Source organism: Rhinolophus sinicus, linkage group LG11 (genome assembly GCF_036562045.2).
Source record: "Rhinolophus sinicus isolate RSC01 linkage group LG11, ASM3656204v1, whole genome shotgun sequence".
NCBI lineage: Eukaryota > Metazoa > Chordata > Mammalia > Chiroptera > Rhinolophidae > Rhinolophus > Rhinolophus sinicus.
The window spans coordinates 49,746,102-49,773,545 of record NC_133760.1 but is presented as its reverse complement, the minus strand read 5'-3'; the positions used below and the strand labels follow the sequence as shown (position 1 = coordinate 49,773,545).

At 48.3% G+C, this 27,444-nt stretch overlaps 1 protein-coding gene and 1 long non-coding RNA gene across 4 annotated transcripts in view; one reads left to right on the top strand and one right to left on the bottom strand.

Moving 5' to 3' along the window:
• Positions 1-276: 276 nt before the first annotated feature.
• On the bottom strand, positions 277-23,014 carry ZNF507 (zinc finger protein 507). Of its 3 annotated transcripts, none has more exons than XM_074314985.1 (6): positions 22,894-23,014; positions 13,940-16,035; positions 12,467-12,587; positions 8,995-9,109; positions 4,046-4,180; positions 277-3,954 (listed from the first exon to the last, which is right to left on the bottom strand). In XM_074314985.1, exons 2-6 carry the CDS (start codon positions 16,031-16,033, stop codon positions 3,603-3,605), a joined length of 2,817 nt encoding a protein of 938 aa, XP_074171086.1. In that variant the 5' UTR covers positions 16,034-16,035; positions 22,894-23,014; the 3' UTR covers positions 277-3,602. The 3 variants fall into 3 exon arrangements, with proteins under 3 accessions (XP_074171086.1, XP_019596088.2, XP_074171088.1); XM_019740529.2 differs by lacking the exon at positions 22,894-23,014 and adding an exon at positions 21,506-22,699; XM_074314987.1 differs by lacking the exons at positions 277-3,954; positions 4,046-4,180; positions 8,995-9,109 and adding an exon at positions 9,116-11,210.
• Positions 22,162-27,444, top strand: part of LOC109451923 (uncharacterized) — a 24,983-nt gene continuing 19,700 nt past the window's right edge. Inside the window, exons 1-2 of the long non-coding RNA XR_012490534.1 lie at positions 22,162-22,421; positions 22,541-23,428. This is a non-coding gene — a long non-coding RNA (uncharacterized LOC109451923). The remainder of the gene's footprint in view (positions 22,422-22,540; positions 23,429-27,444) is intronic.

The following is a 27,444-nucleotide window of genomic DNA, read 5'->3' as shown; positions in this document are numbered from 1 at the left end:
TTGGAAGATAAAATGAAGAACTGTGTAGCAAGGAAAAAAGCTTCAAAATCAGATTGAATTTTTAAAACAATCGAAACAATCTAACGCATTTTTGGTTATGTTTGTGTAACAGTTTGATGCTAGTCAGCAGTTGTTGAACAAGTTACCGAAGGGTGAAAACCTTAAGTCTAACCCTTGGGAAGTTCCTCATGAACTAAACCTAACTTTCTAAGTGATCAAATCAACATTTCCAAGATAAGAATGGATATACTCTCTTGTTAATAACTTACAGGCAAGTGTTTTTAACAAAAAATTTATTACCAAAATACAATCTTAGAGTCAATACATGACAGACTCTCCTATAAAGCACAATAAGTTACTGTAACGTTGCACAGTGTTTCCAAAGGTACTTCAGGCAGCGCTGCAGACCTAGCTTGGCCGACCAGGCACACTGCCCCGTGGACACAGCCCTGCAGCGCCCGCCTTAGGCACGCTGCTCGACCACACGGCTTTACAAAATGCAAACCAGCCTGGTGGAACAGGATACAGCGGGTAGTCTTTACCTGTCAGTGTTCCAGAAACTTCTAGACTTTGGCTACAGAAGCAATGCCATAGTGTTACACAATACTTATTTCTTAAAAAAATACATGTATCATGTCCATGAATATCAAACTCAGAATTCTATTAAATAGATTTCATAGAATATTAGAGCACCTTGCTGTACAATAAAAAAGATTAAATAAGTGTGTATGAATACTAAAAATACAGTTAAGTCTCAATAGAGAACCTGCTTGTCTTTGTCAACCTAGTACATCGCGGGAAGATACAATGTAAACATAGGTGCCTGCCACCTGCTTTGTGTTGAAAGACAGAATATGAGGAAGCCACCAATCGCTGCCTCGTGTAGGACAGATGCAGAACAAAGGCTTTGGAAGTGTCACTACACCACATGGGCTGCACACAGAGCTCAATCTACAGAGCAATGGGAGAGAGTTCTGGGATGGTTAGGGCACTGGGGACACAGACCACCGTGGATCACCAGAGAGGAAATGACAAAGCCCTGAACGGAATCATTTATAATGATCAGAAGCATTACCTTCCCCCCAACTTTGCCTTACCCAGTGAGTTTCTTTAAAAAACTATTTTCACTATCAAATCATAGAGTTGTAAGTGTTCAGAGTGGAAAACAAATTCTGTGGGCCACAGTGTATGGCAAAAGCTCGAGGGCCCGTAAATGAAATGTTACTCCTATAAAGGGAGTCCCTGCTGACTACTTCAATACCTATCTCTTCTCCGACTGAATTGTGGATTTAGTCATTTTCACTTTTAGAAGCACTCAGTTGTTCTTGGTTAGAGGTGCTGCTAACCTCACGCTTGCCACAACGCGGTCCGGGAGGGAGCGGACCGTCCCGGCCGCATGGGCCCTCCTACAGGCTGGGAGGAAGCTGGTAAGGACATTCTAGGCCAGAATCACACAAATGTTTAAAGACTGAACTTCTGGGTTAGTTTTCTCCCCATGAGCCCGGGGAAATTTAAATTCGTGATTACAAACGGAGTGTTTAAGTCACAATCAGAGGAAGTGGTTTAAGAAAATGAAGAAAGGTAATGTAAGAAATTCACCATTGGAATTTTGGGGATTTTTTTGGTTATTAGTATTTTCCAAATGATTATATAAAATTAAAGACAAGGAAATTTATAAAACAAAATTTTTCTAAGGTTGTTAATTTTCAGAATAGTATTTTTATAAAGAAACAGAGTCACAGCTACCAGCAATGAAAGGACTGACTGAGGGGCAACAATGTAAGTGATAATAATGGAACCATTTAAAACATTTTATTTAAATTTGAAATGAAATATAATTGTTTTAATTCTTAAAACGAGAAAATGAATATATATCCACATGCAGCGGATTTGGGGAATATAATTTACTACATATAAATTCATTGTACTTTTTAAAAACCAGAAAGTGGATGAACTCTCATAAATAAATTAAAGCTACCTAAATTAAAGAGCTGCAAAGTTACAATCGTGTTTAAATATCATCATGAAAATGAGATTAGAAAAACAAATCAGACAGTGCTTCAAGATGCCTGGCCCCGCGCAGATAACTCCTAATGCGACCTTAAAATGCTAATTCATCCAACTCACACCTGGACTTTGGGGCGCAAGCTCTCCCCTGACTGAGTCCATAGAGAGCCCCATTGAAAACCCTGCTCTCAGTGTTTCCTGTTTGCCAGAGTCCCGGCCTCGGCTCCAGCAGGCGGCTTCCCGCCGCCAGTTCAGGAACAGCAGCACCGTGAGGGCAGGCACCATGGCACCCACCTGACCGTGGGCACAACGTGCTCAACAAACAATGCATAAATAATGATCAAGCCACAAAACCAAAACAAAAAACCCTGTTCTCTTCACTCAGAAATACATTAAAATACAAAATGTGTAATTAATGAGATCACACCTACTTCCTGGCATTTTAATGTCGGGCCCTCCTGCATGCCAAGAAAATGGAGCTCATTTCCTAGACGGGAGAAACTCCCGGAGACTTGCCAAATGCTGTTTGTTCCTAAAAGTTTATAACAACCTGAATTCTCATTTGACTTTAGCCACATTTGGTTTTCCTCTTATGTTAAGTGGAACGACTTACTAACCCCAGGAAGTAAAATCTCAGTAGCAGCGCTCACCTTCAGGGGTTTCTGGACCTCGCCCCTCTTCCCCCACTGATTTTTATTTTCGATTTAAAACGCCTCAATTTCCAAGTTCTGCTGATCAAATGCAAATTTTCATACTTTGTTGCTTTCCTAGACTCTTTCAGATAAAAGCCTGCTCTAGTTCAGGACAGAGGGTTGGGAGGCTTGTGTAACCTTCTAGACAACTGTGGGATCCGTCAAACACTGACCAAAACCTTTGGGAAGTACCTGCACTGTACTCAGTTCTGTTTTCCTCAACCTTGAGATTTGGTTTGAGTCTGGTGGGGATTCACCTATTTCTTCCTGTGCCCACAGGAAATGCTCTGTAAAGGACGAAAAATGTACTCCTTAAACGCCTATGTACAATCTAGATTTAGATGCAGACGTCTTTTCTTAAGGACTAAAGCAGTATCTCTTAGATTGAGTATATGACTACTTCCCATCCGTTTGCGGAAGGACTTAGGCAGGTTATCTCCAAACCCTCTTCCTCCCACTGCCTCCCACTTCCCCCAGGAGGCCTGTCATTCCAGAGCTGGCACATCAGAATGGAGAAGGAAGAAAACTGAGCTCCACTTAAGACTGTGACCCTTTGGTAAGTTTTAGAATAGTTCCTGCAAACCCTTCCTCAACTCTTTGCCTGTGCAGCTCCACTCCAATGAGCTTTTGGTAACAAATACACTCAACCCTGAGCAGAGGTGGCAGACGGTTCATACGGGATTACATCTCTGCTCCCTCCTCAACCCATTTCCCTCACTCAGAATGTTTATAATATTACTACCACGTACCCATTCGGAATCCCTTTTAGTACATTACAGATTTGGTTCCAAAGCCATGTGTCATTTCCTTAAAAACCACACCAACTATTTCTTCTGTGTCTAGTGGGTCACTGGACGGCCAAGGTGAAACTCCTCTAAAGGGCGCCTCTCCAGGACTGCGTGTCTAATTCGTGTCCAGGGTTGTGCCGTGCTCCTTACTGAGGATGATGTTGACAATCTCACCCTCATGCTCTTTCATGTGATCCAGCAGGTTTTCTTTGCTGGTTGATTCAAAACCACAAATACAACAACAGAAGAGCAGAACACAATACTCCATCCCAGGAGGGGCCGTGCTCGTGGGTTTTTCTGAACTGTCGGCGGTGGGATCGCTCGAGGGGCTCAGTTTCTCACTGTTGCTGGGCGCCTGGGAGACCAGCTCCGGGGGCGACGACAAGTTTTCTGGAGTTCCAGGGAGGGGACCAGCAATTTCCTCACTGCTGTTTAGTGGAGGCTTTCCCGGGGATTTCCCTAGAACTCTTAGGAAGCAAACAACAAACAGCAAACCTTGAGTTGGTTAGAATGGAGGACTTTCACTTGCTTATACTGAAAAGGGGCGGGGTCAAGTACCTGCCACTCTGTGAAATGGCATCGTTAATGGCCTTGTTCACTTGCTCGTAGTTGTAGTTCTGGTCACTCGCATGCTTCCACATGTGGGACTTCAGGGAAGGGGGGTGGCTGCAGACATAGCCACACAACGAGCACCTGAAAGCAGGCACGAGGGGGTCAGCTGGTCCCACAGTGTCACCTCAACAATGACAATGACTCTGTAACTACAAAACTCTTCTCCTGAAGCCTGTGAGGAATCGTATTTCACTGAGTCTAAGGGTCACTGAACCTCAGAGACATATGACTTCAGAGGTTAGAATGTCCTAGAATGGATGGCCTAGAAACAATGAAGTCTTCTATGCTTAGGAGAACTTACAAGTGTCAAGACAAATACCCAGATAATTTAGCTGTTAGGGCGTACGTTTTTGACATAGTAATATGCTAAATCTATGCTCTAAGTTATGTAACCACGCACACACGGAAAAACATCAATGCGCTACCCCACTCTATTCCTTTAGAAAGCAAAACCAATTAGGTGATTTCCAACATGAGCCACGTGCCTATTGACAGATCCACAGAAGACGGGAGGAGCAGTCCTGAAAAGCTTCAAGGCTTTAGCGCTCATAAATAAAACAGGTCATTAGTAATCCTTAAAAAGCTTCTATTCAAAATAAGAATTGTCTCCCATAACTGGGCACATACAACTGGTCAAGTCTGAAGTTCATTAAAAACACTCCTTTCCAGGGACTTTTGGGTGTTCCCTGTGGCATCATCACTGCGAGTGGTGGCCTGTGTCAGTCAGCGTGGGGCACGGTTACAGTGAAGCGGCACCCACACATTTATTAACGCCCGTCCACAAGGTGACCTGAGTGCGGGGGCTGGATGCGTACGAGGGGTGTCACCAGTTGGGTTGTCCAGCATGCAGCCTTTCAGACTGGTTTCTCTCCCTCAGGCACAAGTGTTTAGGTTGCTCCATGTCTTCCTTTTCATGCCTTGAGAACTCTTCCTGCCGCTGAACGACCCCACTGTCTGCAGCTCCCAGTGTGCTCCTCCATCGCCCACTGAAGAGCACATGGCAGCTCCCAGGTGTTGGCGATTACAAATAAAGCTGCTAGAAACTCATGTGCAGGGTTGTGTGTGGACATAAGTTTTCATCATTTGGGTAAATACCCAGGAGCATGACTGCTGGATTGTAGGGTAAAATTATGTTTATTTATTTATTTTTTAAGAAATTGCAAATGTACTTTTTAAGACATTTTTGTTGAATAATTACAAACCTAACAAATCAGGTAAGTTGTCTGAACTCTCCTGCACAATAGTTAAGAGACATGGCCAGTGATAATGAAACACAAAATCAAAAGGCCTAATTTTACTAACCATCATCACCCCAATAAATTTTAATTAAAAAAAAAAAATCAAAAGTAAATATGACAGTGAAATCTGCCAGGACTAAACTCTGAATTCTGAGCCACCTTGACCTTTATGGTGGCTGTGGCAGCATTGTCTTTCACTCCAGGTCCTGAGGCATCAGGTCCAAGGCCAGTGAAGCATATTTTTGAACTATAATATTTAAGAAAACGTTGGGTCTTTTTGGACTGGCTATTAAAAAACCAAGACACATATCTGGGCAGCTCTTGTATTTAGAGAAGAAAAGGCACAGATGCCACTATCCATTTATTTTCAAAATACAATAAACTTACAGAAGCAGAGCCACTTCATAGACGAGAACCGCCGAGGTGTCTGGAGAGCTGCCAGTCGCCTCACTGGGCACCCAGGAGCCTGGTCCTGTGCCGAGGGCTCTCCGTCCCGAGCCCATGCCGCCCTCTGTCACGGTGTCCCCCACCCTCCACCTGCCATGCTGTGGTTTTGGAACCTATACCAATATAATTGTTTCTGAAGGAAGACAGGTTCAATACCACATACAAGGACACTGGTCACCTGAGGAAAAGTGGTATTTGGGGATGTAAACCAGGGCAATTCTAGACCTGCGATGTTAAACTAAACCAAGAACAGTGTACTATCTGGAAGTTCTGAAGGGAACCTGCTGGAAACGGGTCCATGCTGTAACTACCAGGCATTACGACAGCTGGTGTGTGCTTTGCATGGAACATTCCTTCATAAAGCACAAGGAGACAAGCGCTGCGTCCAGCAGGCCTGGATGGCACTGCATTTTCTCGGGTCTCCTGAGCTGACCCAGGGAGGAAAGCAGTTTTCCTCCTTTAATGAGGGTGGGGCCTCTGACCCGCCCTCATGACTTTAGGAGCAGAGGAAGGGGACAGGCTGGGTGCTGAATACTTGGCACACACAATCTCCTTCGATCCCAACGAAGGTTTATATACCAGGCTGTACATCCCCCAGTTACATTTGGGGACTAGCATGCCCAAGGTCCCCAGTTGGGCACAGGATGTGTCCGGCCCAGGCCTGAGACTCTAAAGCATCAGTCTCCCCCAGTCACTGGGTTGCTCCAAGGCAGTCAACACCGCCCGGGGACCTCAGCTGTGACAGAATTTGTGCCTGGGCACAGCATTCCTTACATAAGCACTCAGGACAAAGTGCAGTGCGAATAAATTTGGAGATCACACACTGAGACTTCTCTGATGTAACAGGAAGACAGTTCTCATGGGTGCTGCCCACCGGTAGGAAGACGCCAGCACAACGCAACCACCCTGAGTCGGTGAATTATTTTAAGAACTAAGGAAAACACAGTCCCCAAGACACCCAAAGCTATCAAATTGAGTCTTCAAGCAGCAAGGCTCATCTGTCCAGGTAGACGTGAAACTCCTCTACAGAACCAAGGTCAGTCATTATCCTCTCTCCTAAGTTTACCACCACTGTGTATAACAGCTCACTTGTTCACTGCTTGTCTATAAGCTTCATGAAGGCAGGGATGGTGTCTTTTTTATTATGGCAATAGCCTAAGAGCCTAGCACAGCTCTTGGAATATAATATTTGCTCAATGAATGTTTCTCAATGACTGAATGGACAGTCTAATTCTAGACACAGAGAATGTCATTTTATTCTTGCCCCGATTGCATGAATTTGGCGTGGCATAGCATCAAATTTGAGAATAAAGACACCCAAAATAAAAAGGCAAAGCTTTTTCCTCCTATCAAATGAACCAAGTGCTTCCATCACATTCCCCTAAATACTTCCTAGGGTAAATCACAAATGATACATGTTAAATACCATCTATTACTTGTCACCTTCAATTTACGGCATTGAGTTATTGCAAATAATGGTCAAGGATCTTCATTACATTTGGGGGGAAAAAATCTTTCTTAAGGGTCCTAGTTTGAAATAAAGAAAATGTGGTGCATACATACACACAATGGAATACTACTCAGCCATAAAAAGATGGAATAGTGCCATTTGCAACAACATGGATGAATCTTGAGGGAATTATGCTAAGTGAAGTAAGTCAGATGGAAAAAGACCCCAAACTGTGTTAATTTCACTCATATGTGGAATATGAGTCAAAAAACAACAACAAAAACAAATGCACAAACAAAACACAACAATAGATTGGTGGTTACCAGACGGGGAGGGGAGTAGGGGAGAGGTAAATGGATAAAGGGGACCAAATAGATGATGATGGATGGAAATGAGACTTTTGGTGGTGAGTATGCTGTAGTGTATATAGATATGGAATTATAACATCATATACCTAAAACTTATACAAGGTTATTAACCAATGCTACCACAATGAAAAAAACTAGATAAACAGCCTTTTTATACCAGCCCACTCTATATCCAAATGATTGATTCCACATTGATAAACAGCTAAGTCCTTCCCCTGGGAACAACCACAAAACAGACATGGCAGCAAGGTCAGACATCTTCCACAGAGCCAGAAGCCTTAGCAAACAGATACATTGTCGGAAGAGTGATTATAAAGAAGTCTGTCGGTTAGCAAATTAAGCACAGATTAAATATTTAAAACTACACATAGAAGATCTAATAGTGGCATTTTAAGGCATAGTCTTCTGTCAGGTTTTCATTTAGATAGTAATACAGTCACTTTCCCACACTCACCTTTGTCACACCTATAAAACCTGGGGAGAGAGTTAAAACAGGAAACAAGTTTTGACAGGGGGTTAAAAGAGTTCATGCCCACGGCCTAGCTCTCCCCAGCTTAGCTCAGAATGGGAACCATGTCCCATCATGGCCACAGGAGACCAAGCTGCTCCATGACAGATGGACGACATGTACATAAACAACAAGTAGTTTACTGTCAAGAGGCAGCGTATTTAAGAAATAATGATTTCTGTTTACCAGCCTATCTTGATAACTATATTTTCTGAAAACATACCGTGTTTCCCCGAAAATAAGACCTAGCCAGACCATCAGCTCTAATGTGTCTTTTGGAGCATAAATTAATATAAGACGGGTATAATATGAGCTCTTATTTTAATATGAGACCGGGTATAATATAAGACTGGGTCTTATATTAATTTTTGCTCCAAAAGACGCATTAGAGGTGATGGTCCAGCTAGGGCTTATTTTTGGGGAAACAGGGTATATTAGAATTGGCTTCTGTGAAAAATCGAGTAATAAAAACAAATTAAATGACCTTATGCTACTATACATGATAGAGTAATTTTCAAAAATAGAATCTTTCACAGGGAATTTCATTGCTTTTAAATTTTAAGGATCTTCTGGTGGGAACACGGAGACAAGATGCCGACCTACTGAAAGGTCCTCTAAACACTGAAAATGGCTACGACCACTTACAGGGAACTGAAAGCTCAGAGCTAAGACATTTCCTGTATTTCATTTAGACAAAATACCTATTGTCCTAAGACTCAAGCTTAAAATTCCTATTTTTTAACAAACAATACTCATGAAACCAGTAAGTGAAAGTTCTTAGCGCTTAAGCTGTGTTCAAACAAGAGTCAGGAGTTTGTAACTACCTCTACTTTGGTCTTACAGTATTTTCACAAGCATTAGGACTCCAGGACTATCACACTCACCTGTACGGCTTATCCGAGTTGTGGATCCGTCTGTGGTTTCTGACACCAACGTACGTTGTACTTGTATAATCACACACATCACATCTGTACTGTTTCTGGACTGAAGACTTATTCTCTAGACAAGGCAGTTCAGAGTTTTAGTGACATGCTCCAATTAGGTTCAAATGGCAGCATTTACAATCCATTGTAAATGAATAGTCACACCAAACAGTATTAACATTTCAATCAAGGCTTTCTCACTGTTTAATAAAGCTACCAAGTTTGAACACAGCCTCACAGCCTCACCTGCATCTGGACCAAATAGAAACCGAACATCATCTGACCTGTGGCCAGACACACGGGGCTGGTTTAGACACACCTCATACCAAAGCCCAATGTAATGAACTGGAGGTCAGCTGCCCTGCTGACTGTAGCAGCTGCATTGACCACAGATGCACAGTTAACTTGAAAGGTGTTAGTCTAACCAGTACTGGGTGTGTCGTCCTGAGAACCACTGACCTGCCAGCCAGCTGTACTTTAACACCACAATCCAATGTTCTACAGTGTGGCTGCAGAGCATACGTAACAAACTCCATCTAAAAAGCCTCATGCTGTTTCAGTCTTGGGTTTCCTTTGTTTATACCTGTCAGCTATCAGTGACAACGGAGGGAAAAGCCAGGGCGCAGTGAAGTGCCACGTAACGCTCATCATTGCATCTAACAACCTGACATGGTACGGGGACAGAAGCTGGGAGGAGCGTGACCCTGCAGCTGTGTGACTCAGGAAGCTACCCTGTAACTGAAACAGGGAGAGCTCGAGACAACACAGCGGGGACCACACGAAGCAGTCCTAAACACACGCCCTTGGTTTCCTGTGTCAGCACCAAGTCCACAGGCCACTCAAAGCCTGCGCTGTATACTCAGGACGAAGCGTGCACAGATGCTGAACCCGGCAGAGCAGGGAGGGAGAAAGCTCAGGGAGAACACTAACTAGCTCAGTGCATGGAGGTAACCTGGAGGTACAAAAGGAAACCCACATACTGACATTTGAACAAAACAAAGGAAATCCGTAAGTTAAATGTTAAGCTCTTTAAAACTGCAATTTTCTCTTGCCAGGCAGAACACAATGTCCTAATTTCCAAGATCAATTTATAACATTAATACACACACCGATCATAATTATAATCTAAGGATTACTCTTAATTGGTAGGTTAAAAACTTGGACTTGATTATAAGTGGCAGTATTCCAAATACCGTTTAAAAAGAAACACCTAAAAAAATGAAGTGTGAAATATTGGATAATGGTTTTGTGCGAGAAATATTACAGATCAATGACAATGAAAATGACAGACGGAAAGACTTAATATAGCACAGACTGAGCCTGTGCTACTTCAAGCAACTGTGCCAACGGAAAGAACACTGGGTGCAAAGTTCCAAACCCGGGCCTGGGCCCTGCCCTGCCACCAGCACAAGTAACCCTGCAAATGCCTTTACCCAGGAGGACTTCGTCTGCTCACGTACAAAATGGGGACACCAGGAGCTCTCCCAGCGCAGTCACTGAGCCAGAAGCCTCCCCCACCCCCACCCCCTGCCTGTCTGGGCCTCCCTGTCCTCCTGCACAGGTCACTGAGGTGGCCATGCCTGCCGCGCTCATAGTGAGTCCTCGGGGCTGGCAATCGTGGTGCACAATACAGACCAACCTACGTGTGAGAGCGCTCTGCCCACGGCTTTGGCAGGGCTGCTGTGACACGCAGACCTTTACGGACACAGCCAGCTGTTCTGGTCACAAAGACAGTGAAGCCCCCACTGTGCTCCCAGCAGCCAGGATCCAGCTCAAGCCGGCCGCTCCATGCCTCTGGCAGGAGGCACGTCCCAGGTACCATTACCCTGCGCCTCTTAGGGGAGACTGCCCCCAGTTACCGGTGCTGTGTATTGCACACGTCTCCCCTCTGGCTGAGCATGTTTACTAAATGGTTAAACAGGTTTTAAGAAATATAAATTATTGTTACTTTCTTTATGAACTAAAACTTGTTCTTTGGCCCGACAAACGGATTTTGAGAGATCTAACCTTGGATGATAAAGCATCAGCGTAGGTGTAGGTACGCAGGGGGTCACCATCATCAGAAGGGTCACACACACCATGACAACGAGTGGAGCCAGGTGGGGGAAGGCGTGGCATGCGACTTAAAATGCAAACACTGGACCCAAGGGGAGAGCACGGTCCACCAGGAAACGATACTGCAAATGGAGGATGGTGGCCTCACTAGGGCTGGAAAGCTCCAATGGGTTATTTTAATTTTGAGCTGACGTTATAATCTTTTCACTAAAACTGTGTTAGTTTGTTAACCTATGTGGACAATCTTATGTCACTGCTTTGGAAGGTGATGCAAGAGTCACCCCAGCCTGCTGTCAACTGCAGGTGGCGCCACTGAGCAGGCTGCTTTCTTCCCTCTTAGGAATTCTTGGCAAAAATGCCAAGATTTTAGGTTTCAGCGCCTCCTTTCAGGGACTGTGCAAGCATATCTGAGCTACAATAAAGGGAGGCATCTGGGGCTAGTCAGGGAACCAAACTGAGCTCAGCCAGCTATTGCAGAAGCAGATGCTGTGTCATAAAGTCCCTTTGTCTGGGAGAGCTTCACAGGGAGGACAGCTGCTTGAAGCGGGTTTTGGTGCTGCAGTGGTGTCCAAATCAGTTCTTTCAGAAACATTCCAGCATCAGTTATGCTTTCTGGGGTATAATTTAATGAACATTATGGTGAAACCTTTTGCTCAGCAGTTGTTTCTAACTTTAATTCCCAGGAAATCTAAACAGGAACGCCACCCCAGTATGTTTTATTTCCCACAAACACTGTGCACCACACTTGAGACATTTCAAGTGTACTGACTTAAGGGAGCGGATGCAAGCACACACAGCTCATGACACTCGACCCTAACTCTCCATTCGTGGCGCCTGCCTTTTCATGGAAGTCTAACCCGTTCTTCTGATTCCAGCACGCCCTCCTGTCAGCAGCAACACGGCCAACGGTCCCTAGCGAGCGCATAGAGACCTGGTGGTGGTTTTGGAGACAATGCAGATGAAACTGGCAGTAATGCTGGTTAAGAGTGGGATCACAGCAGGAGCCTCAGTTAAGGCTTGAGGTGGGGCCTGTCACCTGCAAAGCTGTGTCCTCAGTGCGCCCGCTGGCACTCGGGAGGGCAAGAGGCTCTGTTTTTGGGCTGCAGCTCCCCTGGCTCGCTGGCATGTCACCTCAGGGTTTATGCTGCACTTGGCTCTCACGGGACAGCAGTTTCCCCATAGTATCTATGCCCATAGTGGAGGCTGAGTACTTACAACCACAGTACCTCATTTAGTGCTCGGAATTTCCTCGGCAACAGAGACAAGATTCCCTCCCCGCCAGCACAAGACAGGAGAATACATGCAGCTCTAGTCCCCAAAGTGACCCACAGGACAGCTAGGGGCCTTTTTCACGGCACAAGCCAGGCAGTGCAGGTACCTTCCTGAGCACGCGTCCCCCCAGCTGGCTCGCTGGACACTCTTGGCTCACTGGGGGTCCCTGTCGACATGGCCGTGTCTGGAAGGCTGTGTTGCTCTCTCTCATGGTTCCTCAGCTGACTCTGAAACAGAGAGAAATGAACACACGATTTTCAGTACACACACTCGCAGTCACGAGGAGGCTGGAGGAGTTAATTGCTTCCACGGCCTGGTACCTAGAACACGTTACCAAGTCTAAAATCAAACGTGCTAAAAGATTATTTGACACATTTGACTGTTGAAATTACAATAGGGAAATCACAATCTCACCCAAAAGGCAGGCAGGTCCCCTTCTTAGGTTCTCCACAAGGAAGCCACCGCTGTCTGAGAGCCTGTTCGTGGCGCGTGCAGCTTCTGAAGCCCAACAGGCCCAGAGCAGAGTCACACGCAACACTCTCATAGCAGCAAGTCCCAGGTGACAGGTGACCCCCTCCAGTTTGCCTTCAAATATCAATAAGAGTGTTGGGGAGGCCTCATGTGAACCGCTACTCCAAGGACCCCTTCCTTCCCCCCCACTCAAGTCAAGGGTACAGCAGCAAAGGAACTTCTGGAAACACCTGGAACTCGCCTGTGCACTGCTTGTCCAGTGGCCCAAGGCCAGCCCAGAATCTCACGAGGACAATCGAATGGGGTGAATGTGCCTTCGAGGCTTCGTTTCCTGATTACCTGTTCACTACCAGCTAGACCCAACTCTGGGTAAGCTGAGAGGAAAAGGCTACATGCCTGGTTTCGCGGTCAGCCCTTGAGGATACTCTTTTTTTTTTTTTTTTCATTAATTTTCAAAGTCAACTGGCACGTTGAAGAGTAAACGTTCTATACAAGTGACTCAACGAATGCAAGTTTCCTTTGCTAAAGCAGCACTTCCTGCTGGCTGTTGGTTTTAAGGTCGTACAGAAGACGAAAATCACAGAGTAATCCCTGAAAGTCCTCGAAACACCCACAGAACATAAGCCATGGGGCTCTATTTACACTGCATGGTCTTCATCAAGTACAGTGACACGGTTCAGCCCTTCTGCAATGCCATTAGTCACCACGGCCGCTGGGGCAGCAGCCGAAGGGAGTGCCTGCATTTCGGGGCCATGGAAGATGTGGGATTAAATGCGTGTGATCACGCGTGTATACTGTTGCCCACGGCACATTCCTGTGTAATTCACTCCCACGTACTTTGAAAGCCCTGCATTTGTACGAGCCCTCAAGCAGGGAACCGAAGCACTGACACACCAAAGCATGGGCACAGGCTGGGGGAGTGCAGGCAGGGAGTCCCACCCCAAATTCCACTGCCCCAGGTCTGAGCCCCAGCTTGGGTGCTAAGCACCTGGGGCCCCCGGTCATGCCATGATTCTGGGCCTGTTTGCTGATGGTCACGGGAGTGGCTGGGCTGGAGTGTCGAGTCCCGACCCGCCCCTGCTCTAAGCCCCGGCTCTCCAGCACTCACCTTGTAATGGAACGCGCCCTCGCAGCGCCGGCACTGGTGCAGCCTGGCCTTGCAGTGGCCGATCATGTGGCCCTCCAGGGCCTTGCTGCTGTCGGCGACGTGCTCACAGATGGGACACTGGTAGGGCTGCCTCTGTCGGTGCACACGCAGATGCTGCTTCATGTAGCCCCTGTTCCCGCTGGCGTAGTGGCACAGGCGGCAGCGGTAGGGCCGCTCTGCGCTGGGGACGTACTCCACGACACTGCCTCCCGGCAGGCTGGGGTCGCTGCTGGGCTGGCACTGTGCATTGTCCTGCAGCTCCTTCAAGATGTCGTCATCTGAGGCGTTCTGGTCCGTCCGTTCCCGCAGTTTCTCAATCACGGTGAGCAAGGATGTGCTGATGCCCGTCTTCACTTGCCCGCCTGACAGCTCCTGCCTGCCCCCTGGGAGTGCCACCAGCGCAGAGCTGCTCTGGCTAAAACCAGTTAATCCACCGGGAGCGTTTCTGAGCGGCGACATCATTTTAGAATACACCGCCAACGTGCTCTCCACCTGCCTCTGCCCGGTGTCTGGATCCAGGAGGCTGGCTCTCGCCCGCTCGGCAGCTCTTATGGGCATGGTGACCAGGGCCTCGGCAGCCAGTGAGTGCAGTCGGAGAGACTCGGAATTGGTCCTCCTGCGGCCCGGGGGCGCGTTCTCATCGGGGTCTAGCCCCTTCCGCAGGAATTCACCGTCTGTCCCCTCCACACTGCTCCAGCCGAGGATCAGACCCCCAATGTCCACAGTGCACTTCCCAGCATGGGGACCGCCACCTCTTCCCGCGTCCCCGCCCTGGGCCTCTGTGGGCGTCGGGCTGCTCCCCTCGTCCATGTCAGCACCCACGAGGAAACTCCGCCCAGAGAGCGGCTCCTCAGCGCTTGGCAGGCGCTCCACGATCACGTTCACGTGGCCCTGCTGATTGGGGCAACTGCTGACAATCTTCTGTGCCGATGAGAGCAGGCTGTCGGCCGCCAGGCTGTCCTCCGCCTCGGAAATCACCTCGAGCACTTCCTCCTCATGCGGCTCCAGGGCTGCCGCCCCCCTGACACCCACAGCCGCGTCGGCCTGCGCTAGGGGACATGCAGGAGGCAGGGGATCTGAACTGCAGATCTGCACCTGCACGGCGGGGCCGTTATGGATGCTCAGCTCGCTGTCTCCGATGGCGATGACCACAGCGTCTAGCCCGCCAGGCGCAGCCGCCGAGGACTCCAGCAGGCCCAGGGGCTCGTTTTCATTCTCAAATATTGGGTAGGAGCAGTCCACTTGCCCAGCATGCTTCCATGCGTGCGTCTTCAGCATTCTCTGCTGGCCGCACGTGTAGCTGCAGAACAGGCAGCGGTACAGGCCGTACTGCTCGTACGCGTACCACTTGCCCCGCCCCACGTCTGCCACGGATGCGCGGGGGCCAGCGGCTGGCGGGCTGTTCACCCTGACCGGGACATCAGGAGGCGTTTCACGGCTTGTCTCTGTGGCTCTGGGGCCCACGGAGCTGGAGGGGCTCACGCTCTGGGGGAGTCCGGGCTGAGGACGACTGCTGGCCTCGTCCTCATGGTCCGTTGCCACGTGAGCCTCCAGCTCCTCTTGGCTCTTGGACGTGATGTGGCACTCAGAGCACATGAGCAGCACCTCGTTCTGCTGGCCGTGCTGTCGGACGTGGTCCTTCAGCACGGGGAACGACGGTGACAGGAACTGGCAGAGGCTGCACTGGTAGGACATGGGCTTCCCATCGTTCTGGGCGGGGGCACCCGGGGTGCCAGGCACCTGCGGCTCCTCGGCCCCTCCATCGGCGGTAGCAGGCGGCTGGGCCACCTTAGCTGGAACCTCACAGGGCTCTTGGGCTTCAGGAGAGCACGTCGCAGCACTGGAACGTGAGCGTTTTTTCCCAATTAAAAGACATTTTTGTGACTTTTCATGTTCCACGATCTTGCTTAACTTCTGGATAACATGGATTAACGGATCTGTTTTGGCTTTTCTTGGCTCATCGATTTCCAGTGAACTGATGACAGTTTCAGCAGTCAACACCGCTTCCTGTTCCCCAATATCTGGCACCAACATGGCAACACCGCTTTCTTCCATACCTGCGGGGCAACGCACAACAGAAAGAAACACCAGTTAAGGCTAACCGCAGGTGTGTGGCTCAGGAAACCTGGACCAGTCGGGGTGAGCTCACCCAACAATCTCTATGGGGGTCGTCAGTGCACCTGGCCAGCCCTGACGGAGACGCAGACTGTTTGGAATTTCTCTTCGGAACGCTGTCTCCTGTCAGGACTGAGGGCAGAGAGCTTTCCATCCTTCATTTCTTTCTGGAAAAGACTGACCTTCTGCTTCTCCCTTTCTTCCCTTCCTTTCCCCTAGCCATCTAGCCAGGCCCAGTCAGTACCCCGTCTTCTGCAGAGTTGATGAAAGGGTCGCAGCCATTCCCAGGGCCCAGGGAACCACCTCGTTTCTATGCAGTACCACCCCGTCAAGCCAATATGACTCACACAATTTCTCACCCCAAATATAACTGTAGTTTACAAAAATCATACAGTTCAGATCTTTCTCCACAAATCTTTGGAATTATGAAACTATAGTCATTAACCTATTTTAAAGGGCACGGTTACTTTTGAGAAGCACTGTGCTAACGAAACTAAATAAAAGCAATGACCCTCTTCCTCCTTTCACTTCCTTTGGTTTGTCTCCTTGAAGACAAACCACAAACTACGCTGCGGTTTTTCCCAGAGGTCACATAAGTGGTCAAGTATCACTCATACACACATATTTTCTTTTTCCTGAAAGGGAAAGGGGCGCCAAAGAAGGACACAGCTGACATGCTAGCTGTGGTCCAGGTCCAAACACGCAGAGTTCTCACCGCGGTCTATGTGGCGGTCCCAGTTACACGTCACGGGCAAGGAGGTCACAAAACAAAGTACTTGCATCTTTCAGCCTAAATCTTAAAACTCCATTTCTTGGCAGTCCTTTCATTTCAAACATTTCCTTTGGCTTAAAGTGACATTAGTTTGTTGACTTGGATCACATTTTTAAGTTAGGCTTTCTTCCAGCAACAAGTTTTGTTTTTCCACATTTTTAGGTGCATTTTAGAATCTTACTCACAACATTCAATAAACGCCAGTAAAGTTTTAGTGGCACTGGCTGCAGACCAAAGACCACGCTGTCATTTAATCTCAGCCACGGAGTCTGCACTCTTATTTCAGGTGGGTCACGGCCTCCTCCCCAGGAGGCCCTGCTAAGATCACATCCAAACTCCCACTAGACCCCCCCAGAGCTTGGAGCAGCCTGATTGCTTCCCAGCCCAACAGCAGTTACGCTCCTCCGCTTGGATTTCCTCCTCTTTCTGGCACACTAACTCCCTATGCGTAGGTCCATATCAGGTAAAAGTGCAAACACTTCACTCATGGCTTCTTTAGTTAATCACTTCCTCCCTCCTTCCTAACATGCAGCCCTCTCTGCTTTCCTGATTAACTCATGGCAGGAGATGCGCGTCACAGCCTGAACAAGGACACCAGCCAGCTCCCGGAGGCCACTCTCTCCTCTAAACAACCTGAGGGCATCACCTCTCAAAAGATGACAGGGGCTCCTTGAACATGCGGTTACTACTACACTGCAGACCACGGTTGTCTGTGCTCCAGACCACGTGGCTGCCTGGGAGCTGCACTGTCCACAACAAGAGATCAGCTACACACCACCAGCTGGGGAAGATCAATACTCAGAATCCAAAGTACGGTTTCTCCTGCGTGTGTACTGCTTTTGCACCACCGTGAAGCTGAAATATCCTAAGTCGACAACTGCTTGGCGTTCCATTAAATCTGTCTCAAGTAAGAAGAACACGTGCTTTGAAATCTCTACCTTCAACCTTAAGTCACTAAAGAGGGGACCAGCGGCGGAACAATCTGTTTCTTTAGAAAAACACTTTGTGACTTAAGTTACCTTATTGCCCAGGAATCCCACATCTTTAGGCCCAGGGGAGCTGCGGCTCTTCCTGAGACCTCTGACCCCCTGTGGGGTCAGTCCCTGAAAGCTTTGTTCCCACTAGTTCACTGTTGCGTGCCAATGTTAAACAGGTTAAGGACAGGAATCCTTGAACATTCACTTTCTTGCACCAGATGTGGTTCTAAGGTAAGATCCCCTGCCCTCCCCGCAGGCTGACTGATAACCTGGAGGTTAAGACTGGATTCCCACAAGACTGACGGCCAAGGTGCCTCACATTATCTTTCTTTACTTCGCGACACAACAGGAGGGAGGCAGAGTGGTGCCAACTGCTCCCCATGTCCGTCAGTGTGCACCTTGAAAAGACAGGAAAATGTAGGAAGGAGTTCACTTCACCTCAAGGGGAAGACTCGGAAATCTGCAGCCAACGTCCCAATCCTCCCTGGACATGAATGCAAGTGTCTCATCATGGAGGCGGCACACATTTGGGGATAAGTACAGAAATGGCAGCTACAAAACTATGTGACAACATGAAGAACACCAAGAAACACCTGAAAAACCAGTTTAGGTGCACATGGAAAACCGATGCACAAGCCTCAGTTAAACAGGTCAGATAAACAGCTCATGATAAAGCAAACACAGAGGGTTTGAGGTTGACCTGAAGGCCAACTCCAAATTTTCCACAAAATTTCACTGAGGCCACCAGTGTGCATCTGTTTGGGATTGCACGTCAAGTGAAGTAAAATTTATTTGAATAACAGAGATGAAAACAAGGAGGATAAACACCGTCCCACTGGCTCAGTAACAATGGCAACATGGACTGTGCTAATGGGCTTACTGTGCACAGCCGCCAAGAGAGCCAAGCAATGTCCTTAAAAAATTACCCCGGAGGAGCAGGTGGAGAGAGAGTGGGCAGGAAGAGTGGCCAATTTGTAACTGGAGTGATGAGTACCTAGGAGTTCATTACGCTATTCTTTCTACTTCTGTAAATGCTTCATTTTTAAAAATCAAAGTTACAGAAAAAATTATGTGCAAAGCAAGCAAAGTACCAGGAATAGGAAAAAATTTAAATTCACACGAGGTCAGACAATGAAGTTCGTGAGTTCATCCTAGAAAAAGTGCTACATACTTCATTGCTGAATAACACTACGGTCACCTTCTAAGTACTCCCCTTGGGAAGCTGTGCACCGACCCCAGCGCCTAGTCCACCCTTCAAAGCAATGTTGGAACTCTTTTTCTGAAGTGGCCATTACAGCTGTCATCGTATTACCCCTTGATGTCCTGAATGTCATCAAAATGTCCTCCTTTCAATATTTCCTTTATTTTCAGGTAAAGAAAGAAGTCATTGGGGGCCAGATCAGGGAAGGTGTTCCAATACAGTTATTTGTTTGCTGGCTAAAAACTCCCTCACAGACAGTGCCGTGTGAGCTGGTGCACTGTCGTGATGCAAGAGCCATGAGTTGTTGGAGAAAAGTTCAGGTCGTCTAACTTTTTCACGCAGCCTTTTCAACACTTCCAAATAGTAAACTTGGTGAACTGTTTGTTATTCATAATGAATAATCCCTCTGATATCAAAAAAGGTTAGCAACATCGTCAATTCGCGAACTTAATTGTCAGACCTTGTAGTGTAAAACTGAGCTGAGTGAATAAGACAAACATATTTAGAAGTTAAAAATTAACAGCTTTTAAACAATGCAACAGTATACAAGGTAAAACAGCCAGAAGGCTTCTGTGAGCGACGAGATCCTAAGAGACTGGAACTCTTTAGTCTAGAAAGGTAAGCAAAGGCTTCCTGAAGAGGCAAGAGATGCGTGCATTCAAGGACAACCATGCCAGGCACCATCCATCTGCCCCTCTAGGCTCACTGTTCCCTCTTCTCCACTCGATTCTCTGGTGCTCATGCCAATAGGGAGCCCCCTCAGGAGATCAGAAGGCAGCTGAGCGAGGTCAACATATTCATTTCCCTGGTCCCCTCTCTCCAGGTCAGCTGGAACTGGCCGTGTTCCCCAACAGAAGGCCATTCTCCAGGTAGGTGCTCTACAAGACGCTCCGGGTCATGGCACTGGTTCCTTCCGACGCTGCGGCCCCTGTTGTTGCCTGTTTAAGCCCAACGCCTTTTTTCCGAGCATATCTGCGGACACATCCCCTTCAGTTCTCCGAATTTGAGTGTACCGTTTGCTTTCTTGGAACTCTGTCACACAAGCCTAAGGCTGACAAGGAAGGCAGCTCTAACAGTGTTTTACTTGCAGAAGTGAGAACAAGCTTGGTGAAAAGGCCAGCAGGGCTGATAAGATTTCCTGGGAGAAGACTAGAGTCATCAGCCAAACAAGGGTCTTGTGTGCAGTCTCCAGACGTAACAACATTAGATCAAATGCATCAAATTGTTGCAATAAAGTTATATCCCCAACCAGAAAAGTTCTACCACCTTTTCCACTGAGTCTCTAGTCTTCCCTAGACATTAGTATTCCACAGGCAAAAGCTTATAATTAACATCTTTTGCAAGAAAAGAGTCAAATAAGCTCAGCCGTCTTTATCTCCTTATCATTTGCTGTTTGGTTTATTTGCACATCTGATTAGTTCCTTTATAGTCACCGTCAGTATGGTGTCGTCATAAGTAAAATCAAGTCGAACGATTCACATGGGCCTCGAGAAAGGCTGTGATTTTTCTGTGTATGTATAGACAGTTCAATATGTATAAAGAACCCTTTCCTTCAGACTAAGAATTTGTTCTTTTCCTAGAGAAAAACTTAGAAGTAACGGCAATTCCCCATTCTTTTACATTATTGTAATTCTAAAATACAAATCATTTATTTTGCTCCAAGCAAAAGAAGTCAGGGGACATAAACTCACGGATTCCTCTCCTAGAGGAACCTCACTGAGCTGTGCGACCTTAGGCAAGTCATAGTTTCTGTGGGTTTCTGATTCCTCAGCTGTAAAACAGTATGGTGCTGGATAAACTTTTGTGTCCCTGAATTATAAACTGTCTACAAAGTCACCCCGAAAATGCTTATACATTGTATTTATAGATTTACCTTCCTAATGTCAGCTACAGTTCATTTGACTTAAAATGTCCTTATCTTACTGTAGCTATTAATTGCCACTGAGAAAAAACTGAGTATAAACATCACAAGTATATGAATTTCATAGAATAAAATTTCTTAGCTGGCATCTAGCCTGAGATAATATTCTAATTTGGCAGCTGCAATTAAGATGTAAGGTCTAAGTAACGTTAACCAATATTTACCCTGAACATGTACCTATAGCTGCCAAACACTGTGCTAGAGAGCAGGAAGCCGAGTGGGAGTCCTCGCCCTGGAGGGCCTGTGCCCATTCTGTGCATTACTCATATAATTCCTGGCAGGCTCACAGATACAAAGTAATAAATCATTTAAGAACTGGAATCCAAGCCTCCCTGATTCTAAATGTATCCTTTCTCAATTCAAGAAGTTTCCTCTTATTTCTCAGTGAGAACAAACATTTAGAAAGTATCGATACTGAAAAGAGTAACAGCCCCTAACAGCTACATTGTATCAATATGTGTGATTGCTCTTTGGGACAGGCTAGGTGGATGTTACACAACTTTATAAATAAGGAAACACTCAGTGTGTTTACGTGACTTACCCAAGGATACATGGCTGTTAAGTGGCAGAGCCAGGGTCTTTCAAATCAATTCCTGAAATTAACACAGTCTCTTGGATCAATTGTCAGAATCCAGCTGTGGCCAAGAAGGGAAGTAGGTAGTATCAAACATTTCTCTTACTTGGTGAAACGATGTAATGATTTTTGGGGGCAGTGAAAAATTTCTCACTATTCTATGTCAAAAGCAACTTCAGAGTAAATGTTCACGCAACCCAATTATGTGATTTAAATTTACATAATTTATCTAACAAGCAGACTTTAGGATTTTGCATGTTAGAAAAAACAGCTGTGGAAACTTGTCCAATAATTGTGTATTTTACGTTTTAGCTCAGAAGTCATCGAATTGACTCAAAATATTATTGGTTTTACTGATATCACTGTCCAATGAATTAGGAACAAAAATTGTATACTGCTATTTTAATCTTCACTAAAAATACAATATAAACGGTGATTCTGCAAACTTCAAACAGTTCTACAAGCCCAGTGAGCTGAATGGCAGCTTAGACATGTAAGACAGCGGCCTGCCCTTCGGATGCAGCTTCCTGCGCGGTCCTACCCGTCGGCTTATCGTGGCCAGAACGAAGCTACAGGATCAAAGGACGCTTATTCGTTTCACCGACAACGCCACTCCATCGCTTATGGCTGAGTTCACCGCCAGGGCAGAACGTATTTGGTCTCCTCCTGAAGTTAATTCTAAACAAGGTGGTGAGGTACAGGACGAAGGGGCCAGGCTCGCTCTGCAATCAGAGCCGCGCCGCGCACCCCGAGGCAGAGCGGTCCCACGGCAGCCAGCGCAGCGCCAGCGCACGGAGGCGACAGATCAGCAGGCGCCCGACCAGAGACGCACACGGGCAGCACGCGACCGCCCACTCGGCGGCTGCGGGCGGACGGCCTGCGGGTGGGGGTGGCGGCCTCCGCCTAGGCGCTCGGCGGGCCTTCCACACACGCCGTGCCCTCCGGATGCCCCCGGGGCTTGGGCGGCGGAGCTTCTCCCACTGACGGGACCTCACCGAGGAGGTTCGAAGAGGCGCCGGCAGGGGCCGCTTTTGCGTCCCAGCCTTTCCCACCCCAGCGGTGGCGAAAGGGCTGCGGCGCGAGAACAGCACGGAGACGCGGCGGGGACGCCGTCGTCAGCTGCGTCCCCGCGCGTCGGCCGACTCCCGGCAGCGGAGGGGAGGGAAGCGACGCCGGGCGGCCCGCCCCACCCCGGCTCCCCGCACGCCTCGCTGCGGGCGGCACAGCACCGCACGGGGACGCGGAGCTCGGCGTGTGGCGAGCACCGGCGGGCCCGGCGGAGGCCCGAGGGGAGGGCGCACATGGCCGGCGGCGGCGCTCGCGGCGGGCGGAGGGGCGGCCCCGGGGCGCGGTACCTGCGGTCGGGCGGCGGCTGCTGCTTCCGCGGGCCTCCTCGGGCCGGCCAGGGGCCCCGCGGTGCCCGGGCCCGCGTCCTCTCCCACCTCGCTCCCGCCTCTTCGCCCCCGTTCCCCCCGCTTTCCCCTCCTCCTCAGGAGCTCCAAAATGGCGGCGCTGGCACGTATCACGTGAGCCGCGGGCAGGTCAGGTGACCGAGAGGCGGGGCCTCGCGCAGGCCCCGCCCACGGGCTCGAGGGGCTCGAGGGGCGGGCGGGTGAGCGCGGCCAGGTTCCGGGCGGGGCGTTGGCTCCCCGGGTGGCCGCGCTGCCCTCGGGGTCGTCTGGGTCGAGTCAGAGCGTATCACCTGGCGTCTCCCCCGGTCGCCACGTCTGCTGTGCTGCGGCGCCGTCCCTCGGTCCTCCGCCGCGGCCTTTCCCCGGGGAGCGCGGGCCTCCGCGGCGTCTGCGCCTGGATTCGGTGGTGCTTTTGGTTGCGCGGTGCTTTCGGTCGCCCGAACGTAGAGGTCCCGCGCGCTTCCTGGCTCAGCCTCAGGTGTGCCTGGGGAGGGGCAGAGCCGGCCGGGGACAGCTACTGGGGGGCTTTAGGGGGAGAGCGCATCCGGGGGCTGCGGCCAGCCCTGGTAGCTTATTAACCCGGTGGCACAGGCCCGTCCCGAGGGCACCACGGTGGTGGCGTTTGCACCTGTTCCATGGCATACTCACCGGGGTCCTTGCAGCCCTGTCAGTAGGGTAAAGCGAAGGAAGGCATGCGTGCAACCCACCGGCTACGCCGGCTTGGGCACGTTGAGAACGACACCGCAGGCTGCTTGGGTCGGGACTGGGCGGGGGGGTGGGGGGCGGGGGGGTCACCAACAGTAGGAACAGTCACGCTGAAGACTGTGGGGGTGATGGGCTGGGCTTGTTCAATGAGATGCCTCTGGGGACTTGCAGACAGTGTCTGCAGCAGGCTGGGTTCTCCTCCAGGGGAGAAGGCGCCAACAAAGCCAGTCACTGTTCAGACAGGTCAGTAGTTCCTCAGACCCAGTAAGTATCTCAGGGTACAAATTCACCTGAACTTGGGGCTGGAAACCAGCAAAGTTAGAATTCCGTTATCCTACAGGATCCTTTGCCAGATAGCTCAGAAGAAGGAAAAAGAAAGGGTTGAGTAATTGTTTTCAATAAAAGACTGAGCAGGAGGCTAGCATGGATGGGTAGAAGGAAAAATAACCAAGGAAAACCAGAACTACATAAAAGGGAGAAAGTGAGATCAAACAGTTAGTGTGCAGGTTTCTTCCCTCCCCTTTTCTTCGCTACCAACACAAACATCATAGTTCATAACCTTCTGAAGCGGGCTTTTCTTTCGTGATGTCCATGGATCTGAAAGTGGACAGACCGAAATCAGAGAATGCTCTGATCAGGGGAGAGTGCAGAAACAAAGTGGAGAGATTATAATCCAGGGAAAATAAGGGCATTCTAAAACGAGTGGAAGAAGGTAAGTGAATATTTGACGTTCCTGTGCAGTCTCTTTTGGTGGTCACCAGCTGTCCCTGATGTCCCCCTTCTAGGACAGGGTTTGATAGGACTCACTGGTCCTCCTGGCTCAGAGTTGTGGCCTGTGACAGGTGTTGGCTGATGAACTGTGTGCAGAAGTGAGGGGAGCCACTTCCATCCTGGGGCGTTTAGTCACCAGTGCAGTGCCTTCCAGAGTACTCTTCCCGGCTGGCCTGTTGACAGTACTGTTTGAAATAGTGGCCCCCCTGTCAGCCTACATTTCAGAGTGACAGTGAGGGGCTGAGCCCCCCAGGTTGCCCACGATGGATACATAGGGTGAGGAAGTTGGTGAGGTTTCCGAGCCGTTTGTCACTGCAGCACGACACAGCCACTGCGGACTGACACTCCTCTATTCAGAAGCATGGGAAAGAGACCATTCCAGCCACACAGGAATGTTCAAGCAAGAATTAGGACCTTCCTCCCTGAAGACAAAGTTATAGGATACAGAATCCAACAGAAAAACCTAGATTACTTACAAAAGCCAGTGCAGCAAAACCTCAGTCAGTGTTTCTGTCTCCTATGCAAGAGCTCTTTAGAAAATCACGGTGAACATTTTCAAGTCAGAGGAATGCAAAGACGTTCAGATGTGCTCTCACCGGAGTTGTGGCCATCTCAGCGAAGCTCTCCTCAGCACGTTCCACTTGCCACTGAATGTTACTTATCATGATTTAATGAACCATTCATAGGAAGATTTAGTGTCACAGGAAACTCGCTTATTCAGTTATCTGGCACCTACTCTGTGGAGTCTGATTCTGTCTCCGGATGGGTAATTGTCCAGATAACTGAGTTTCTATCTTAACACATCTCATTATTCCACTTTGGGATCGTTAATTGGGTTGATGAGGTTAAAGGTTTCGCTTCTTCTCCAAGTATCAGAGGTCTGTATCTTCCAAAGTGGCCAGGGAGTCTGGTGATACCTGTGGTTTGCGCGACAACTTACAGCAGAGCACTGGTTAACTTTTGGGAACACTAAAGCGTGCACTGAGTAAGCAGCCGGGAGATGACTGGTTGGAAGGTGAAGGAGATGCCGGACCAATTGAAACTTGAGAAGACCAATTTGTTCCCAGCAATGTTCCTTATGCAGGATACCTGGTCTGTGGTGTAATGAGATTAGAGTAGGTTTCTTTGGAAGGGATTAGTCATGTAAGTCTTTGGCACAGCACAGAAAATTGGAGGAGGCATGTTAGCCTGTATTTCTTTTAGTTGTAATTTTTATTATGACCTTTAAAAAATATACTTTGAGTATACTGCCTCGGAAACGGATAGATTGTGGAAGTGTGAGAGGAGGCAGAGGGGCTTAAAAGGGAGTAAAGGACGTGGTGTGAACTGAGAAGAGAAATGCAAACATGTTCCCTGACTTCCTGTTTAGGTCCTGTGGGGCTGTGACAAGGTGGGCTCCATCTTTTTGACGTTTTCATTCTGCCTGTAAACAAGATGTTCTCCTTTTTCTCAGGTTCAGATGTCTAGTGTATGGAGATACGGAGTTTATTTATAGGAATCTTCTGGGTTCAAAATGAGACTGGTCATTAAGAATAATGCCAAGGCTTGATTTCATTAATGAATGAAAAGATTGCTTGATGTAAGTCAGAAGGAATGTAAGATTAAAAGACGTGATATATTGTGATATATACAGCTGTCAGTAGTAAATTAACATTAGCTCTGGGTTCTTTACACTTTGCGTCCTGAATATACAGCCTGAAATACTTCATAATTATACTTCAGGTCTCAGGAATCACCCTAAATTACCCATCTGTCGTTCATTGTCTGCTAAAAGCCAGAGACCTACATTATTTCAGCAGCACGTCGACATCTAAAACGTTTGATGCTACGAGGCACACATATTAATTCGTTTCTAATCGAGGACCTGTATGTGTCAGAAGGGTACACCTCAACCACTGACAACTAGGAAGGGCTGGGGAAAGGGGGGGCGCTTGCTGTGAGGGCTGGGGTTTGCTCCAGCAGACTCTGGTCTTGCTTCACTCTCAGCTCAGCTATTTGGGTCTAAGCGGCTAACTGCTTTAGAAAAGGCCCATGGAGGAGCTCAGACTGTCACAGCCTCTTCAAAGAGCCCTGCTGGCCAGGTTGGGATGGAATTCTGTAGAGGTCCTTAGCCCCTGGGACTCTGGTAGCAGGGACAAGAATCCACAGTGGTAAAAGAAAAAAAAAAGAAAGAAAGAAAACAGGTGATACTTATGTAATAATAATAATAATGGATTAAAAAAAGAATCCATGGTGGTGACATCTAGTGGCTTACCTGGAACATGCAGTGGAGCCACTCACTCCCCTGGAAAGCATGGCCAAACGTTTGCCTTGTCCAGGTAACCCAGGCCTGACCCCCGGACCCCTGAACTAGCCCCTGAGTTTGATTTCTGGAGGGACAGATCCCCTGAATTCATGTTGCTTTATGGTTGGGAGCCAGGCAAGGCACCAGCAGGCTGCTTTCAGTCTGGTTGGCATATGCACAGACTTGTGCGTGGCTTAGCCAGGCTCAGTGGAGATGCACGTTGGTGCAGGGGGCTCGCCTCCGCCAGACTGCCTCTCTGCTTCAGCACACCTGGTTGCTGGAGCACTCAAGCAATTTTCAGTCTTCTTTGTCAATAAAGTGAGTCTTTCCTCCAGGAGGGGAATGGAAATGAGATTTTGAGGCTTCCAAAGGGCCGTCTCCTTTGCCACTTTATCTGCCCAGGAGCCTCAGCTGAATTGGGTGGCAGCTGCTTGCTATGCCCAGAACCCTGTTGACAGGTAATCCCACCTGCTTCTGAACAAGATAACGTGATTATAATAGGAGACCGTTAAATTCTTCGCTGAGAAGCAGTTTCCTTAGCGTGGTGACCTTTATTGATGAGAGGAGCAGAGGCAGAAAATGAAAAGGAGAAGATGAAAAAAGACACTGAAAGGAAAAGGAACCGCTAATCAAACCGAGGGCCTGGCTGAGGGAATCCTGTGGCCCAAAAATGTGTCATTTGTTATTTTGACAGCTCCTCTGGAGGCGATAGACTAGGAGAGGCCGCTGGCATC

What these genes read in the sequence shown, in the direction of transcription:
- ZNF507 (XM_074314985.1), bottom strand. Translation starts at nt 16,033, where the DNA reads ATGGAAGAAAGCGGTGTTGCCATGTTGGTGCCAGATATTGGGGAACAG. An exon ending in AGGGCGCGTTCCATTACAAG is followed by an intron (nt 12,588 to 13,939) that starts GTGAGTGCTGGA and finishes TCTCTGTTTCAG; the next exon opens with AGTCAGCTGAGGAACCATGA. An exon ending in GGGGACGCGTGCTCAGGAAG is followed by an intron (nt 9,110 to 12,466) that starts GTACCTGCACTG and finishes TGCCTTGTCTAG; the next exon opens with AGAATAAGTCTTCAGTCCAG.